General features: G+C 42.8%; 2 protein-coding genes across 6 annotated transcripts in view; one reads left to right on the forward strand and one right to left on the reverse strand.

Moving 5' to 3' along the window:
* Window positions 1-5,337, reverse strand: part of phactr1 (phosphatase and actin regulator 1) — a 57,036-nt gene extending 51,699 nt beyond the window's left edge. The window contains exons 1-2 of one of the 4 annotated variants that reach the window (XM_047375678.1): window positions 5,147-5,284; window positions 1,236-1,388 (exon numbers count right to left, since the gene is read on the reverse strand). In XM_047375678.1, coding sequence (XP_047231634.1) covers window positions 1,236-1,347 — 112 coding nt within the window. In that variant the 5' untranslated portion in view covers window positions 1,348-1,388; window positions 5,147-5,284. Of the gene's footprint in view, window positions 1-1,235; window positions 2,440-5,146 lie in introns of those variants that run through there. The other 3 variants (XM_047375677.1, XM_047375674.1, XM_047375675.1) reach the window with 3 other exon arrangements.
* A 245-nt stretch (window positions 5,338-5,582) lies between these two features.
* sirt5 (sirtuin 5) lies at window positions 5,583-19,571 on the forward strand. 2 transcript variants are annotated; one of them, XM_047375680.1, is made up of 9 exons: window positions 5,583-5,607; window positions 10,198-10,309; window positions 10,404-10,537; window positions 16,271-16,496; window positions 16,683-16,770; window positions 17,663-17,716; window positions 17,799-17,922; window positions 18,916-19,031; window positions 19,135-19,571. In XM_047375680.1, exons 2-9 carry the CDS (start codon window positions 10,210-10,212, stop codon window positions 19,205-19,207), a joined length of 915 nt encoding a protein of 304 aa, XP_047231636.1. In that variant the 5' UTR covers window positions 5,583-5,607; window positions 10,198-10,209; the 3' UTR covers window positions 19,208-19,571. The 2 variants fall into 2 exon arrangements, with proteins under 2 accessions (XP_047231636.1, XP_047231635.1); XM_047375679.1 differs by lacking the exon at window positions 5,583-5,607 and adding an exon at window positions 5,666-5,690.
* Window positions 19,572-19,692: the final 121 nt, after the last annotated feature.

The following is a 19,692-nucleotide window of genomic DNA, read 5'->3' on the forward strand; positions in this document are numbered from 1 at the left end:
GAATAAAGAAAAAAAAAAAACCAAATGTTCCATGAGATATGCATGAAGAAAAATATTTCCTCATGCAGCTGCAACCTCGCAGCCAGGAGACGACACAGGAGCCTTTTCCTGCTCCTTTAGGACATTTCTATGCCCATGGATCGCCTGACAAGGGCCTCAAAGGAAAGAAATGTGGCGTTATTTAAACTGTAGAGGCTTGGCTAATTTGCCTGAGGGGATGTGCTGCTTTTATTAGGGCATAAAATGGAGAGAGATGGTTATGGACCAGAGAGAGAACAGTTGAGAGAGATCATGAGTAGGTTTGCCTGATCATCATGAGTCATGAAGACCGGAGCAAGCCAAAAGGGGGCATATAACAGAAAAAGAATCTAAGTAATTCATAATTTCATTGGTATTACTTCACAGTGTTCCTCTGGATTATTTTGTAATAAAGCAGCATGTATAAGGGTGGAAATGCATGTTTTAGTCAATATCCATGAGCTGGGAAATTTGAAATGGAAAGTATGGACTGGGCTTTACATTCAATGTGACTGAGATTTGTCTCATCAGCAGCCAATTTTGGGGGGAAGGGAGTGTTTACCCAATATACCGTGATGCAGTTAGAGAAAATAATAATATATCAATTGCGGATGATGATCAGCTCCCAAGATACCGCGGCCGCTCGCTCTGTCCATGGCATTTTCAGCACCGTGGCGCAGTGGACAGCTCCGCTCAGCTCTGCTGTGACATTACAGCCGCCTCCCTCAGTCATACATGCTTTCACATGAGGAGGAGGATCAGCAGAAACCAGTATGGAGACGCAGAAGAAAAGAGGCGCACCGTATAGTGACCATGGTAACAAAGGAAACAACAACACAAAGGCTAAATCCTGTTTTCGCCGAAATCTGGCATAAATTAAAGGCGCATTTAGAAAAATTAGCAACCCGTGGCAGTCAAGTTCACCAACATTTCACTGCAGCCAACAATCAAGGCGGTGTCATGCTGCCAGCAGAAACAATCCATCGTCCTCCGCGGACAATTGGCTTTCCTGCACATCACATGTAGTGGTCTACAGTTATGACTGCCAGCACGACGCTTCCGCACTATGGAAAGAGTCCATGCTGCACAATGAAAACCCAAAGTCACGTTGCGTCCGTGGGAAGCCACGAAGCAATTCATCTCCCATCACAACCGAAGTACCAAGCTGGTAAAACCACCCAAAGCCGTGAACATGCATGGACATGGGGTCTGCCTACCTGTCTCCAGGTGAAGGGAGATCCGCGCCTCATTGATGTAAGGCGTGTCGCTCTTGGACCGGACCCTCCGGATCGGTCTGCGGTCTACCTCCTCCTCCGGCGCCGCCGCCATGTTCGGCCAAGCGGGGCAGCGTCCACAGGCGACCGGCGGGACTGAGAGAAGGAGAGTCGGCGCCGCAGCGGCAGTCAGCAGTGCGCCCGCCCGGAGAGACGGTGTGGGAGGGGGCGTAAAGAGGGGATAGAGATGAAGAGGAATAAATGAAAGGCTTGAAGAGATATTTCTTTCCATGTACTTCAGTACAGAATCCAACAAATCAGCGGCTCACCACAAACACACCACTGTAATTGGCCTGTGAGCATCCTGTAAACCCGAAAGTGAAGGGAATTAACCTGGAACGTGATATGATGTTTAAAATGAAATAGTATATAATAGATATACACACTGTCTTTCTTGCTTTTCTTGCATCAGATTGTATGACCACCCTACATTTATTGAGGTGTTGAGATCAGGAAAATCTAAGATTTTTAAAAACTGATTAATTCCAAGAATCTATGTATAAACTGTTCATATCATAATGTTGAATTCTCATAAACTCAAAACTGATATTTTAATTCAACTGCCTGAAATCCGATTGCTGGATCCTACCATCTCAAACAGAATATAAAGGATGTGGTAAACACAATGCATGTAAAAGGAAAGTTGCATCCATCAGACTCCTAGTGAATCCTGTCAGACACATGATCTTTCAAGCGTACAAATAGCTTTCACCAATAATGGTTGTGTTTTAGGCTGACTAGGTTCTTGTGGACATCATTGTGATGTAGTACTGTGATGTTAGCTCTAAAATGTACATTGTCACTATTAAATACACCATGCACACATAGCTGTTTTAACCTAGATGTACATACAGCTACTACTACTACTACGACTACTTTCACTAAGTGTAATAAATATAGTGAGATGAATTGGCACAGTTGTGTTGTAGTGTTTAAACTCTGTTGTTGGTAAAATCCTGTGTTTTGCATATGTGACCCATTTCCGGAAGGAAGTCAGTATAATAATTCAAACTGCTGTCCATTAAATTGTTTGAACAAACAAATCAAATACAGATTTTATAATCAGATGTTTAAAGCAAATTACAGGGGTTGGACAATGAAACTGAAACACCTGTCATTTTAGTGTGGGAGGTTTCATGGCTAAATTGGACCAGCCTGGTAGCCAGTCTTCATTGATTGCACATTGCACCAGTAAGAGCAGAGTGTGAAGGTTCAATTAGCAGGGTAAGAGCACAGTTCTGCTCAAAATATTGAAATGCACACAACATTATGGGTGACATACCAGAGTTCAAAAGAGGACAAATTGTTGGTGCACGTCTTGCTGGCGCATCTGTGACCAAGACAGCAAGTCTTTGTGATGTATCAAGAGCCACGGTATCCAGGGTAATGTCAGCATACCACCAAGAAGGACGAACCACATCCAACAGGATTAACTGTGGACGCAAGAGGAAGCTGTCTGAAAGGGATGTTCGGGTGCTAACCCGGATTGTATCCAAAAAACATAAAACCACGGCTGCCCAAATCACGGCAGAATTAAATGTGCACCTCAACTCTCCTGTTTCCACCAGAACTGTCCGTCAGGAGCTCCACAGGGTCAATATACACGGCCGGGCTGCTATAGCCAAACCTTTGGTCACTCATGCCAATGCCAAATGTCGGTTTCAATGGTGCAAGGAGCACAAATCTTGGGCTGTGGACAATGTGAAACATGTATTGTTCTCTGATGAGTCCACCTTTACTGTTTTCCCCACATCCGGGAGAGTTACGGTGTGGAGAAGCCCCAAAGAAGCGTACCACCCGGACTGTTGCATGCCCAGAGTGAAGCATGGGGGTGGATCAGTGATGGTTTAGGCTGCCATATCATGGCATTCCCTTGGCCCAATACTGGTGCTAGATGGGCGCGTCACTGCCAAGGACTACCGAACCATTCTTGAGGACCATGTTCATCCAATGGTTCAAACATTGTATCCTGAAGGCGGTGCCATGTATCAGGATGACAATGCACCAATACACACAACAAGACTGGTGAAAGATTGGTTTGATGAACATGAAAGTGAAGTTGAACATCTCCCATGGCCTGCACAGTCACCAGATCTAAATATTATTGAGCCACTTTGGGGTGTTTTGGAGGAGCGAGTCAGGAAACGTTTTCCTCCACCAGTATCACGTAGTGACCTGGCCACTATCCTGCAAGAAGAATGGCTTAAAATCCCTCTGACCACCGTGCGGGACTTGTATATGTCATTCCCAAGACGAATTGACGCTGTATTGGCCGCAAAAGGAGGCCCTACACCATACTAATAAATTATTGTAGTCCAAAACCAGGTGTTTCAGTTTCATTGTCCAACCCCTGTAGGTCCAACCCTATGACAGTAATGCAGCTTTTTAAAGATGTAACAAATTCAGTGGGTAATAGCACTATTTGCTGTGGTACTGTTTACTGAATTTATAAAAGTCATTGATACTGCTGATGAAAAAGCGTGAGACACATGGTGTTATGTGAAAAGCACACAATTAGATAAACAGTTGTAAGAGAAATCACTTCGGTCAGATAAATAACATTAACTCTGTTTTACACAATCTTACCTATGGTGTACCACAAGGTGCTTGGTCCTAAACATTTTATATTATCAATAAATTATATAAGTATATCCACAACTCACTTGACGCAACATTGATAGAAATTTGAAAGTCAATGCTAATATTTATGTTACATAGATTTTGAAAACGGTTTAAGTTGACGCTTCACTCTACACTTTTTAATTTATAATCTGTTAATTACTATTAAACTTTAATTCTGCTACTTTACATTTTTCTACAAATTTTTGACTGATGCCAGATAGTATATATCATATCAAGTTGTGTGAATATTTTTGCACAATGTGTCAGTCAACGAGTTTAGTTCCAGGGTGAAATGTCTTAATGACTACCCAAATTTCAAATTGAAAAAAGTAAAAGTAAGTAAATCCAAAACAATTAGCATTAAGCAACATTTGTGTTAAATGTTGTATTTTGTATGAACAGCTTAATAACCCTTCAAACAGGAGGAAACTACCAATATTTTGCCACAATATGTCAGTCATTAGCAAATTATTTCCTATTATTTTCTTATGAAAAGAAAGGGATGTACTGTTAGCAGCAGAAAGCATTACTATACATTTCTGGCAGAAACTCTTTTTAGGTAAACTTACTTGTATGTGCAAACCCAACTTTGAGTTTATGATGGAAATTTTGTTGACTATTCATGGTCAAAAATATATAAATTAAATTCATTTTATGTGTATAGAGCCAATTCACAACAAATGCTGTCTCAAGGCACTTTACAAAAATAATTAAATGTATACACAGTCAATTCATTCCAATAATACAAATTCAATGACATACATTTGAATTTGATCCTATTTATCAAACCATACAGTCAGATTCAATTTATTATTACAGTTGGTGAGGCTCAAATACAGACAAACATCTCGATTTGTATACCCATCAACAAGCTCCTGACATTTAAATTGTTCATTAAAATTGACTGGTTTCCTAATATGGAGTTAGCATAGTTCGCAAATTTTTAAAAGGATTGAGGTTGGGAAGTATTTCCCACATTATCAGACTGCTTTCAGGATAGGCACCATTTTGAGGAAAAAACTGTCAACTGCAGTCAAACAAATTTCCTCACTTGTACAAATCTGCATCTTCTACTTAGATCTTAACTTAGTTTCCATTTTTTTCCTGTGTATTTGTCGGTCCAGTGAGTGCTTTCGAACATATCCTTTTTATGTTGGCTAAGAGAAAGTACGAACTGCAGTCCGTCATAATCGCTACCGAGATGTTGATAAAAATAAAATTATTTTTCGTACCTTCTCAGTGAGTATGGACACTCAAATTGCTCAGTGGATGAGTAGTGTGATCGCGCCCTCTGCTGGTCATTTGAGTTGTACCATGATAGGTTCATGTTCTCCCAGTTGATCCAATCCAAGGCCGAGGAGGAAAAACGCATATACTGACTTCCTGCTTGAAACGACTGGTTGTCCTGATTTTGGTCCGACAGGTAGGTCAGCAGCTTTTAACTCCACGTCAGATAAAATACTAATTGTATTCCCGAAAGTCTAGATTCAGTTCGCTTTCCTACGCTAGACGTTTAGCTGTTAGCTGTTTCCTTGGTTACGGTTTTCTCTCGTGCGAACTCCAAGGTTGTTAGCTTAGCTAGTACAGTTCTATGTTGCATTCAATGTAGCCAGAAAAAGTAATTTAAGGACTCGGAATCGCGACAATTTTTGATTTTTTTCCTGTTGTGCGAGAGACAAAAAAATCCTCCGAGGTGCTGAACAACAAATCTTCATCGGCAATCACGTTCTTGTTTTAATCGAAGTATCTAAGCTGGAGAGCTTTATAAGAAAAAATGTAACCGGTTAAATATTTTACGTTATTTTACCTTAGTATATGTGACATGAGAGCGACGCAAGTGGCTAATATTTGGGTTAACACGTTTCCAGCTACGACGTTTTACTTCTGGAGATGTTTACATAGATTTTTTTCTTGTTTAAAGACTAACGTTACGAGTTTCGAGTTGCTTTCGAAGGCAGCATAACTTTTAACAGTTGACGGACCTTTTAGTCATGGCAGCAACATCAGAGGGGCTGCATTCCGTTTCTGCACACTAGCTTCCTGTAGAACAAGGCTGAATTCTGTTTTCCTGCATCATAATTTTCCCCACTGATGTCTTTTGCAAAAAATGTGTCTTTATATACAATGTAAGCAGTTATCAATCCTACAGCAGATGCTAGCCCGCGTATTTTTTTTATTGATTATAAGGAAAAATATATACGATTGCCAAATGCAGTGAACTGACAAATAAATGTACTTAGAATGTATTTGTAATATATTTAGATTTTTGAATTTTGCTAGTTCTAAAAAAACAGAGTTGGGTAAATATAATATTCTGCAAACATAGATGAAATGATCTAGATATTAGTCTAAATGCAAATATACTACATTTTGCCAAAATTATATAAACTTAGTACAGTAATGCACAAACTACACATTCTTATTATTGTTTCGGTAAAAATAATCATATGAAAAAAAAATAAAAAATGTCCTCTCCTTGTACCGCCACCTTAACGTGGTGGAGGGGTTTGAGTGCTCAAATGATCCTAGAGGCTATGTTGTCTGGGGCCTAAATGCCCCTGGTAGGGTCTCCCATGGCAAACAGGCTCTAGGTGATGGGTCAGACAAAGAGTGGTTCAAGAAATATCGAGGCACGTGACGTCGCCCGGTACGGTGGAGCCGGTGTCCCACCCTGGAGCCAGGCCTGGGGTCGGGACTCGTCGGAGAGCGCCTGGTGGCCAGGTTGCTCCTCGCGGGACAGGCCGGGCCAAGCCCGAACGAGAGATGTGAGGCCATCCCCCAGTGGGCCCACCACCTGCAGGGGGAACCGTGAGGGATCGGTGCAAAGAGGATTGGGTGGCGGACGAAGGTGGAGACCTCAGCGGCCCGATCCCCAGATGCTTAGGCTGGCTTTAGGGACGTGAAATGTCACCTCGCTGGGGGGGAAGGAGCCTGAGCTTGTGCGGGAGGTCGAGAGATATCGACTAGAAATAGTCGGGCTCGCCTCCACGCACAGCGTGGGCTCTGGAACCCATCTCCTTGAGAGGGGTTGGACTCTCTTCTACTCTGGAGTGGCCCACGGGGAGAGGCGGCGGGCTGGTGTGGGTTTGCTTGTTGCCCCCCAGCTCAGCCGTCTCGTGTTGGGGTTTACCCCAGTGGATGAGAGGGTAGTATCCCTGCGCCTTCGGGTTGGGGAGAGGTCTCTGACTATCATTTCAGCCTACGGGCCGAGTGGTAGTGCAGAGTACCTGGCCTTTTAGGCGTCCCTGTCGGGGGTGCTGGATAGTGCCCCTCCCGGGGACTCCATTATTCTGCTGGGGGACTTCAACGCCCACGTGGGGAACGACAGTAACACCTGGAGAGGCGTGATCGGGAGGAATGGCCTCCCCGATCTGAATCCGAGTGGTGTTTTGTTATTGGACTTCTGTGCTAGCCACGGATTGTCCATAACGAACACCATGTTCAAACATACGAGTGTCCATCAGTGCACTTGGCACCAGGACACCCTAGGCAGGAGGTCGATGATCGACTTTGTTGTCGTATCATCAGACCTTCGGCCGCATGTTTTGGACACTCGGGTGAAGAGAGGGGCTGAGCTGTCCACTGATCACCACCTGGTGGTGAGTTGGATCCGCTGGAGGAGGAGAAAGCCGGACAGACTTGGCAGGCCCAAGCGCATAGTGAGGGTCTGCTGGGAACGCCTGGCGGAGCCCTCGGCCAGGGATGTATTCAACTCCCACCTCCGGGAGAGCTTCAAATAGATCCCGGGGGATGTTGGAGACATAGAGTCCGAGTGGACCATGTTCTCTGCATCTATTGTCGATGCTGCTGCCCGTAGCTGCGGCCGTAAGGTCTGCGGTGCCTGTTGCGGCGGCAATCCCAGAACCCGGTGGTGGACACCGGCAGTAAGGGATGCTGTCAAGCTGAAGAAGGAGTCCTATCGGCTGTGGTTGGCTTGTGGGACTCCTGAGGCGGCTGACGGATACAGTGAGGCCGAGCGTGCCGCGGCCCAGGTTGTGGCAGACGCACAACTCGGGCCTGGTAGGAGTTCGGTGCTTCTAAACCTATCAGTGACTATTTTAGAAAACTTCAACACTGCGTCAGATCCAATCAAGCTACCTAAAATGCATGGCATACTCTAATTCTGTCAAACCATCCCTGGCCAAGAGCCAGATGGGGACATTATCGGGTGGTGGCAGGAGTACTTTGAGGATCTCCTCAATCCTGCCATCACGCATTCCCTGGTGGAAACAGAGGCTGGGGACTCGAGGTTAGACTCTTTCATCACCCAAGCTGAAATCACTGAGGTGGTTAAAAAGCTCCGCGGTGGCAGGGCTTCAGGGGTGGATGAGATCCGCCCTGAGTACCTCAAGTCTCTGGGTGTTATGGGGCTGTCATGGTTGACACGCCTCTTCAACATTGTGTGGCGGACGGGGACAGTGCCTCTGGACTGGCAGACTGGGGTGGTGGTCCCCCTTTATGAGAAGGGTGACCGGAGGGTGTGTTCCAACTACAGGGGGATCACACTCCTCAGCCTCCCTGGTAAGGCCTACACCAGGGTATTGGAGAGGAGAGTCCGACCAATAGTCGAACCTCGGCTTCAGGAGGAGCAGTGTGGTTTTCGTCCCGGCCGTGGAACACTGGACCAGCTCTATACCCTCTACAGGGTACTTGACGGTTCATGGGAGTTTTCCCAACCGGTTCACATGTGTTTTGTGGACCTGGAGAAAACATTCGACTGTGTCCCTCGTGATGCTCTGTGGGGGGTGCTCCAGGAGTATGGAATCGGGGGCCCTTTATTAGGGGCCATCCGGTCCCTGTACGAGCGGAGCAGGAGTTTGGTTCGCATTGCCGGCTCTAAGTCGGACCTGTTCCCGGTGCATGTTGGACTCCGGCAGGGCTGCCCTTTGTCACCGGTCCTGTTCATAACTTTTATGGACAGGATTTCTAGACGCAGCCAAGGGCCGGAGGGGGTCTGGTTTGGGGACCAGTGGATTTCGTCTCTTCTTTTTGCAGATGACGTGGTCCTGCTGGCCCCCTCTAGCCATGACCTACAGCATGCGCTGTGGCGGTTCGCAGCCGAGTGTGAAGCGGCTGGGATGAGGATCAGCTCCTCCAAGTCCGAGGCCATGGTACTCGACCGGAAAAGGGTGGCTTGTCCTCTTCAGGTTGGAGGGGAGTTCCTGCCTCAAGTGGAGGAGTTTAAGTATCTCGGGGTCTTGTTCACGAGTGAGGGAAGAATGGAGCGGGAGATTGACAGACGGATCGGTGCGGCTGCCGCAGTAATGGTGGCGCTGTGCCGGTCTGTTGTGGTGAAGAGAGAGCTGAGCCGAAAAGCAAAGCTCTCAATTTACCGGTCGGTCTACGTTCCTACCCTCACCTATGGCCATGAACTTTGGGTCATGACCGAAAGAACGAGATCCCGGATACAAGCGGCTGAAATGAACTTCCTCCGTAGGGTGGCCGGGCTCTCCCTTAGAGATAGGGTGAGGAGCTCGGCCATCCGAGAGGGGCTCGGAGTAGAGCCCCTGCTCCTCCACATCGAGAGGAGCCAGTTGAGGTGGCTCGGGCATCTATACCGGATGCCTCCTGGACGCCTTCCTCGGGAGGTGTTCCAGGCACGTCCCACCGGGAGGAGGCCCAGGGGACGGCCCAGGACACGCTGGAGGGACTATGTCTCTCGGCTGGCCTGGGAACGCCTTGGGCTCCCCCTGGAGGAACTGGAGGAGGTGTCTGGAGAGAGGGACGTCTGGGCGTCTCTGCTGAGTCTGCTGCCCCCGCGACCCGGTCCCGGGTAAAGCGGAAGACGACGAACGAAAAAAAATTTTTAGATTGTTCCTGCTTTTAAAACGGAGTAACAATATTTTTAGTGATATTAAACTTAATATATTCATATAGATATGACACTGATTATTGGGCCTTTTAAAATATGTTAAATGAGAAAATATTTACCAGTGTTTGTAGGCACAATATCTACTCCGTAGCTACTCGTGTCCCTTTAAAATTTGAGTTTTAAGGGCTAAAAAGTCATTTCTCTTGGCTCTTCCTATACCCCACGGAAACAATTGGGAAAATCTACCCTTTAAAGACTCAAAGACATTTCTGAGTGGCCAGTTAACCTACTATATATGTGTTTGGCAGGGAGAGGAAACCCATTTGAACACAGGGATGACATACTAATTCCCCAGAGAAAGGCCCCTACTAGGGAATGAGCACAGGGACATCTTGCTACCTCAAACACACACAGCCTGAATTATGTGTCATGTTAAGCAAGGAGTATTGTAATGTTTTTCTTCCCCACTAGTTCTATAACCTGATGATTGTACGCCGTTTCGCCTGTCGAGTCATAAACACTCACCTGTATGCCTGGCTGAGAAAGCCGTGGAGAATCCAGGCCATGGCCAGACCCAGTTCAGGTAAACCCAGTGCAGAACTTTTTATTATTTATATTTTAAGTAACTGTATCTCTCTTTTCAAAATGCAACTGTGTCTTTTTATGTTCATGTTTAGACCTGGCAGCGTTCAGGAAGGTTTTCTCTAAATCCAACAACATCGCCATCATCACAGGAGCAGGAGTGAGTGCTGAGAGTGGAGTCCCAACTTTCAGAGGAGCAGGAGGCTACTGGAGAAAATGGCAAGCGCAGGTGGGTACCTACTGGTGCTGGTCCAGAACAAACATGTTCTACTTCTACAGAACAAAATCAAGGGAGGGTTTTTAACTCCTTAACCCCTTTCTTAGTTATTTAGGTTAGTGTTGGCCGAGCATCTATTCTGTACTTGGATTTTCCATCAGCATGTTTTGATCAATTGTTGAAAGACCTTCAGAAGACTTTTAAAGGTCTTTCAAAGTTTTTCTTTGCGCTTCTACTGCTAACTTGACAGATTTTTTTTTTTGTTCATTCCTCACACCAGACCAGGATGGTTCACTGCACAGTGTGTGGTTAAAAACAATAAGAAAATGGAGGACAAAAGATTACAAAATCATAATACTTTGTTGCTGATAAGGTTGCAGTCATTTTGTTTTCAGATAAATTCCTCCGTTTTTGTGATTTAACTGTCACAGGGATATGAAAGAGATTAATCAATGAAGAATGAGCTTTTTTACACAGTTGAAACCAGATTTGTATATACACTATAAACGACACATAACCTTTTGTTGGGACCCAGCCATGGATTTCAACATTAAACTCCAGTACTGACTCTTCTGGAACTTTCAAGATAAAGTGCATTTAACCTACTTCCGGCACAGCCAAGCAAACTGTAACAGCGGAGTTCCCATGATGCCACTGTCTGTATAAGAGCACTCCCTCTCCCACAAGTCTCCCTCTTCCACTGTTCCTCTTTGCGGGACCAGAATCGGTGAGGCAGCGCACTAATGTCTCTTTGCTGGCAAAAAGACATAAATTCTTCAACTGGATCCAAGAGTGTCATAAGATGACGCGATCATATGCACCAGTTAAGTACGAGTGAATAACTGTTTGTGTACCCAGTATTCATTCATAAAAAGGGGAAATTAAGGTATAAGCATTGCCTGACTGTCTCTTTGAGACCTGCAGAAGCAAACGGTGTTCCAGAGAAGCACCTGGAGAGACGCGGTCTCCCAGTCTGGAAGGAAGACAGCAGAGACCACATCACTGTTAACATGCAGTATGGTTGGTGGACACAATGAGCCGTCTTTCATCCACAGCTACAGAGGTTAGCTGGAAGCTAACAGTTTGTCGACTGTGGACGTTTATTCAAACTTCACCGCCTTGGACAACCTTCCTCACCACAGTTCATGAGATTAAGTGTTTGGGTAGAAAAATAGAAGGATTTAGATTGAAATGATCTAAACGTTTTTCATTTTGTGAAGTTTTGTTTGTGTTGAACTCAGCTATCTTGGTGCTAGCAGAATATCTGCAGCACACATGTTCAGTTTTGTGTTCTTTGTTTGTGTGTTTTTAAAGTTAAGACAAACTTTACTTGAAGGGGGATTTTAAACACAGAAGATTGACCATAACGTGCCGTCCGTGCTAATGCATTTTAACCCTTTTATTAACGGTATTTTAAAGGCATGTGTTGATTCTGGTTCTAAGCTATCAGCTTCTTTTGTTAGCTCAAATGCTAACCGGTAAGAACACGTACTTGCTACTAAAGAGTATTTAACAGAAAGGTTGTTAGTTTTCAAGCTAGTAAATAATAGTCCCTAAACATTATTTTACTAAATTTGATAACTAAGTAAACACCATTAAGCCCCATTTCTCCAGAAAGATTTGGCTCGTTTCCAAAATATTTCCTTAATAATATTTCTTTAAATATTAGTTGAATAAAGAAAGGCAGCTAATGAGACACCGTTGAGAATTAGTCATCCAAAAAGTTGGTTTTATTCAGCAGATCATTCTTTAAAACATTATTTTATAAAAATAATATGTTATCTGATCTTGCATTGTGAATGGTTGTCTAAGTTAGTTCCAAGACTAACTGAACTTCATTTCCAGATCCTTCAAGATAATCCTTGGTTCTCAAACATAAACATTGCATTGTAATGTTGCATCACTCTTTTTGGTCATGATTTCCAATCATCTTTAATGAACTTGTTTATATTGTACATAGCCCATTAGTCTTTGTTATTCTTTAATTCTGCTTGGTAGTTTAGTTTACTTGTTTTTGTTAATAAATTCTTGTATTTTAAGAAATTGTGTGAATTCATTTCATGTGTGTGCAGAGTTTATGCTGTTCAATAATGTCAGAGCTCGTCTCACACCTTTCTATTTTGTCCTAATACCATCGCCTTACTGGGCTGGTATTCACAGGACAACCCTTAACAGACAAAAATATTATTTGATAAAATATTAAATATTAAATAATATTCTCAGATTCATAATCCCAACTCTTTTTTTTTCTTTACTTGCAATTTAAGTAAATCAGACTAAACATCCTGCTTTAGGTCGGTTAGAATTATTTCCATTTACCAAATACCAAAAATGTTTTTTACCAAACCTACAAATTTGGAAGTTTGCACACCTTTCCTTAGTGACAGAATTGCCTTTTAATCTGTATGACTTTTGTCAAATGTTTTGTATATCCTTCTACAAGCTTCTCACCTTCTCTTTTCCAATGGTTATAATCAGTCTGACAGAGGGAGGTCTCCCAATCATTGTGGTTTTTAGTATAACAACGACCATCAGTGGGACTCTTTGTGAGGTGCCTTGAGACGACATTGTTGTAAATAAGCGCCGTTTAACTAAATAATCTGAACTGAAACTATCTGTGTAGTTATGCTGCTATAGGCTTAGGCTGCTGGAGGACATAATGACCACTTTCACCCTCTTCGCTACATTCTCACACTACTCTCCAATTTTGCATTATTTGCTGTTATTTCAGCTTTTAACCTTGTTCTCTCTATTCTCTTCCTAGAAGCTACACCTGGCCTGACTCTGTCTCTGCCTGTGACACCTTTCTGGAGAGGGGCATCGTCCGAGCTTCTGCTGGCAACAACTTAATGCTCACCCTCTACAGATGATCCACATAGCCCTGTCTTTTAGTGTTTAACCCTTTCTCTCTCCCAAACATGGCGATTGACTGAGCTTCTACTGTAACTAACTATATGTGTTCTCTTTCAGACTCTAACCTTGAAAACTGTCTCAGAGTTTATCTGTTCTTTCTTTCTAGGTGAAACGACTAAAGGAGCTATATCCATTAACATTTACTTTTCCTTCCCATAGAACGTACTCCTGGATCAGTACTTCTTTGTTCTCTTTGTGTCTCTGCTCTGTTCTCTCAAATCCCCAGTCGTTGTGGCAGATGGCTGCTCACACTGAGCCTGGTTCTGGTTCTGCTGGAGGTTTCTTCCTGTTAAAAGGGAGTTTTTCCTCTCCACTGTCGCTACATGCATGCTCAGTATGAGGGATTGCTGCAAAGTCAACGCCAGTGACTGTCCACTGTCTCTACATGCTCATCCAGGAGGAGTGAATGCTGCAAGTCACTGACTGGATGCAATCTACTGGGTTTCCTTAGATAGAAAAACTTTTTATCCAATTTGAATAAATAACTGAATCTGACTGCACTGTTCAATGGTCAGGATTAATTGGAATGTATGTACCTGACTTTTGTGAAGTGCCTTGAGACAACATGTGTTGTGAATTGGCGCTTTTTAAATAAAACTGAATTGAATTGAATTAGTTTGCTGGAATCTTGTCCTACTCCTAAAAGAACTGGTGTACAGTGCCTTACGAAAGTATTCGGCCCCCTTGAACTGGTCAACCTCTTGCCACATTTCAGGCTTCAAACATAAAGATATAAAATTCAAATTGTTTTGTGAATCAACAACAAGTGGGACACAATCGTGAAGTGGAATGAAATTTATTGGACATGTCAAACCTTTTTAACAAATAAAAAACTGAAAAGTGGGGCGTGCAATATTATTCGGCCCCCTAACGTTAATACTTTGTAGCACCACCCTTTGCTGCAATTACAGCTGCAAGTCGCTTGGGGTTTGTCTCTATCAGTTTTGCACATCGAGAGACTGAAATTCTTGCCCATTCTTCCTTGCAAAACAGCTCGAGCTCAGTGAGGTTGGATGGAGAGCGTTCGTCAACAGCAGTCTTCAGCTCTTTCCACAGATTCTTGATTGGATTCAGGTCTGGACTTTGACTTGGCCATTCCAACACCTGGATACGTTTATTTTTTAACCATTACATTGTAGATTTGGCTTCATGTTTTGGATCATTGTCTTGTTGGGAGATAAATCTCTGTCCCAGTCTCAGGTCTCTTGCAGACTCCAACAGGTTTTCTTCCAGAATGGTCCTGTATTTGGCCCCATCCATCTTCCCATCAATTTTGCTGTGTTGCTTTTACGCCAAACATATCATTTTAAATTGTGGCCAAACAGTTCGATTTTGGTTTCATCTAACCAGAGCACCTTCTTCCACATGTTTGGTGTGTTTCCCAGGTGGCTTGTGGCAAACTTTAAACGAGACGTTTTCTGGATATCTTTGAGAAGTGGCTTTCTTCTTGCTACTCTTCCATAAAGGCCAGATTTGTGCAGTGTACGACTGATTGTTGTCCTATGGATAGACTCTCCCACCTCAGCTGTAGATCTCTGCAGTTCATCCAGAGTGATCATGGGCCTCTTGGCTGCATCTCTGATCAGTCTTCTCCTTGTTCGAGATGAAAGTTTAGAGGGACGGCCGGGTCTTGGTAGATTTGTAGTGGTCTGATACTCCTTCCATTTCAATATGATTGCTTGCACAGTGCTCCTTGGGATGTTTAAAGCTTGGGAAATCTGTTTATATCCAAATCCAGCTTTAAACGTCTCCACAACAGTATCTCGGACCTGCCTGGTGTGTTCCTTGGTCTTCATGATGCTCTCTGCACTTTGAACAGAACCCTGAGACTATCACAGAGCAGGTAAATTTATACGGAGACTTGATTACACACAGGTGGATTCTATTTATCATCATCAGTCATTTGGGACAACATTGGATCATTCAGAGATCCTCACTGAACTTCTGGAGTAAGTTTGCTGCACTGAAAGTAAAGGGGACGAATAATATTACACGCCCCACTTTTCAGTTTTTTATTTGTTAAAAAAGTTTGACACATCCAATAAATTTCATTCCACTTCATGATTGTGTCCCACTTGTTGTTGATTCTTCACCAAAAATTAGAATTTTATATCTTTATGTTTGAAGCCTGAAATGTGGCAAAAGGTTGAAAGGTTCATGGGGGCCAAATACTTTCACAAGGCACTGTAACTGGTCTGTTGCCTGCCTTGCTCACGCAGACATTTGCAGCTCTGCCCTTAGTTTTCTGAGACTGCGATCAGGGCTCTGTTATGGCCACTCCAGAACACCGACTTATTAAGCCACTTTGTAAATAATTTGGTGGTATGTTTAGAGTCATTGACCCATTTGTGCCAATGCTTTAATGTCCTGGCTAATGCCTTGAGGTGTTGTTTAAATATTCATATGATGGTTAAATGTTCTCATAGTGTTTGTGCAGTACGTTTTTAAAAAATAAATCTGTTAATCTAATTTTTAAATAAAATGTTTTATTTGCTTCCTGCTTAATTAGTTTTTAGTTTTATAACTTCAGTGTTTTTCATCATTTATTCAATTTTCTGTGCTTTTGATAACATATCTACCACTTTACATTCTAAAATTGTTGCTGCCTCATCATACTTACAGTTGTGTTAAACTATATCTTTTTTTCCAAATAATTTAAATCTGCAGTATTATGTTTCATGTAATACGATTCCATTGATCAGAAATATATTCAGTTCTAGATCCGTTTTGAGGGGCCTCCCTACTCAAAACCTACTGTTCAGTTCGGAGGTTTGGTTGTGTTTGATGTAAATCAGAAGACTAGAGTAAAAACAGTCCCGCTCTGTCTTTCAGGAACTGGCCACTCAGACGGCCTTCGCCCACAATCCCTCTCGTGTTTGGGAGTTCTACCACTACCGTCGTGAGGTCATGCTTACCAAGAACCCCAACCCCGCCCACCTGGCCATCGCAGAGTGCGAGGAACGTCTTGGCAAACAGGGCCGAAAAGTTACCGTCATCACGCAGAACATCGATGAGCTGCACCGCCGCGCTGGATCAAAAACCCTGCTAGAAATCCATGGTGTGATGTCTTTTTTTTTCTTAACCATTGTGTTTTATTTAGCAAATATATACTCCTCTCATCACTGGGCTTCTTTTAGACAAAACTGAATTATGCAAAACTCTGAAAAGGTGACCTAAAGCTCAAATAGCCTAACGATTATCTTCCCGGCATTAATCAGTCCCTCTCTCTTGTGTGTGAACGTAGGCAGCTTGTTTAAAACGCGCTGCATGATGTGCGGTCACGAGGAGGCCAATTACAAGAGCCCCGTTTGTGCTGCTCTAGAGGGCAGAGGGTAAGTGCTCATCCGGTCTCGTTTGGCAATCTCTGCCATTTTTTCCCAGACGGTGTGAAAATGTGTTTTAAGAAATATCAATGTCATTTGAGCTTGAAATGCCAGAGAAATCGAGGCCATCTCAGTCAGTCGAATGTCAGCAAGCTAAATAACACCCGATGACACAGTGAAAAGGAGAAATTTGACTCATGACAAACATCACTCTGAAAGCCACTTTGTCTCTAATCTGACATTTAAAATGGATGTGTGTGATTGAAAACAAAATTCCCATTGTTAAAATTTTATGCCAGCTGCAGAATTTAACTCTGATGCCACAATTAATACCAGAACCTGACTTATTTTAGGTCATTTTTGCACCGGAATCTGAGCTTCATCTCGGGCTCTACAGACCTAAGTTGGCATGTTGGATGTTAAAAATCAGGACAGGACAATAGGAATAAGACTGAACAAGTATGGCCTGTTTGGAAGGAGACAATATATATATATATATATATATATATATATATATATATATATATATATATATATATATATATAGCAAGTGTCAAACACAGTGGTGGAGGGTTGATGATCTGGGCTTGTTTTCCAACCACAACATTAAAATCAGACCCCAAGGATGAAGACTCTGAAAGGCTCAGCATCTTAAACAAACTTTAAAAAGAGAAAATAAATTAGTTAACAATTTGTCTAAAAGGGCTAAAATATATGGAATTTAAAATGAAAGTTGAGAATCATTTTTGCTCTTATAAATGTGGATTTAAGAAGATCAAAAGCCAAGAATATATATTTTTTGTTTCAAGGCTTGTTCATTTTTATTTCCACAACGTTTGAGCAATACCACATGCTCTGTAACATGGTCCACGTTCTGAGCAGCACCTACCTGTCTCCTCAGAGCTCCTGACCCAGACACGCATGACGCCCAGATTCCTGTTGAGCAGCTTCCCCGGTACAGCACACTCAGACACCTCTACCTACCTTATTTTATTCTCATAGTAGTTCTGTTTTGATATTAACTGTGCGTGTTTCAGATGTGAGCAGAGGGGCTGTAACGGGCTCCTGAGACCGGCTGTGGTTTGGTTTGGGGAGACCCTGGACGCAGACATCCTCTCTTTTGCAGAGAAAGCGTTGGACAGCTGTGACCTGTGTCTTGTAGTAGGTGTTTGTGATATTTCGTCCTATAAATAAATATTTTACATTATTTTGGAGCAAGTTTTAGTGTCAAAAGGGAAACCTAAAGGAGACGGGTTTAACAGTGTGACATATCCTGAACTCCAGAGTCTATTTTTAGGGCATTACAATGAATTATGTGACTGAAAGAACATCGTGCTGATGCCTGATTCTGTAACTGTACTTGTAGTGTTTTCATGTGAGCTAAAATGATTTGGGCAGATTCAAGTTTTCCATCAGCAGCTCTCAGGAGAAGGAAAATTAGAAATTTGATGGTAAACCTGCACATTAATGAATGTAGTCCCTTCTGTCTTCCACAAAAGAGGTTTGCAGGTAGACTGTGATGCATGTTTGGTGAAGATAATCTGAAATGAGCTGCATATATTGTTTGTCTTAATTTGCAGAAAAGTCAGCGGAAATGTTTACATCAGAATAAAATGTTATTTTGTTTAAATAAAAATGGCAGATTGTGGAACAGTCACAAATAAAATTGACTATATATTTCTAATCTACAGTTTGTTTCTGTGTAGTTGTCAGCCTAACCAAGACTGGGTTACTTATTTATCACTACTAACTGTTTTGTAAGGCATTTTTCCTATTACACCTTTAATTTGCTACACATCATTATTTTTATTTTCTTCCCGTTGACATTCCTTTGAGCAGAAAGTTCCCTGGTAATCAGCATTTGTGTCCCTCAATATTTTATTTTATTTTTTATTTTTGTGTCCAAGGAGCCGGACTTTATTTTGTTTAAGGACAACTTTACTCAAAAAATATAATTCAGTCACGGTGTGCAATGCCGCAATACGTTGAACCCACTGGTGAAACAGCACCAGGATAGCAAGAAGCCCGCAATTTTGTATGGAGTAAAATTCATCCTATTCTTTTTGAAAAATATTTTTGAAAAATTAAGGCGGTTTTTTAAACGTTTTCCACATAGCCTTTTTTATATGCTGATTCATTTAATTGTTCCTGCAGGTTGGCACCTCTTCAGTCGTGTATCCAGCAGCCATGTTTGCTCCTCAGGTAGCAGCCAGAGGTGTTCCCGTGGCTGAATTCAACATGGAGAATACTCCAGCCACTGAGCGCTTCAAGCACGTGTTTATTTTGATTTTGCCCACAAATCACATGCCATGTTTTCATTCATGTACATCACAATGACAGCTATCTGTTGGTAAAGTTTCCTTCTGGTTGCGGGTTCCACTTTCACGGCCCTTGTGGGACCACCTTACCCCCTGCGCTGGCACGCCACGAGAGCGAGCTGAACTGAAAACACAGAACTGTACTGCCAAAAACGTGGTAATGGGAAGGATCTGGAGAGGAGGACAAAGGGGAGACTTATTAATAGAAACAGCGTGCACACTGAGCAGTGAACTTCACTATTAAGCATGGTTTTAAATATTGTTTTCCAAAGCTGCACTACACATCTGTGTTGTCAGCACTGACTTAAAAACAGAAGTTTTTAAGTGTATGAAAATCAGTTTAGAGCAATGAATTAAACTTTTATGACAGCAGGGGTCAGTGTTTAGCTGCTGCTTCTTTTCAGAGGTTGTGACTGCTAACTGAGATGTACAGAAATGGGTGTTTTTTTGAGGTACTGAATGAAGAGTATTCAATAAAAACTGCTGAATTTACTTAATGTGCAGGTGTGTAAACAAGCTGCAAAAAACAAGCCCGTTTCTGGAGGTTTTCTGCTCCAGTTGAAGCAGCAAACACCTAAATAGGGTCTGTGTTATAAGCGTTGTTCTGCTTCCC

Source organism: Girardinichthys multiradiatus, chromosome 9, assembly GCF_021462225.1.
Source record: "Girardinichthys multiradiatus isolate DD_20200921_A chromosome 9, DD_fGirMul_XY1, whole genome shotgun sequence".
Taxonomy (NCBI): Eukaryota; Metazoa; Chordata; class Actinopteri; order Cyprinodontiformes; family Goodeidae; genus Girardinichthys; species Girardinichthys multiradiatus.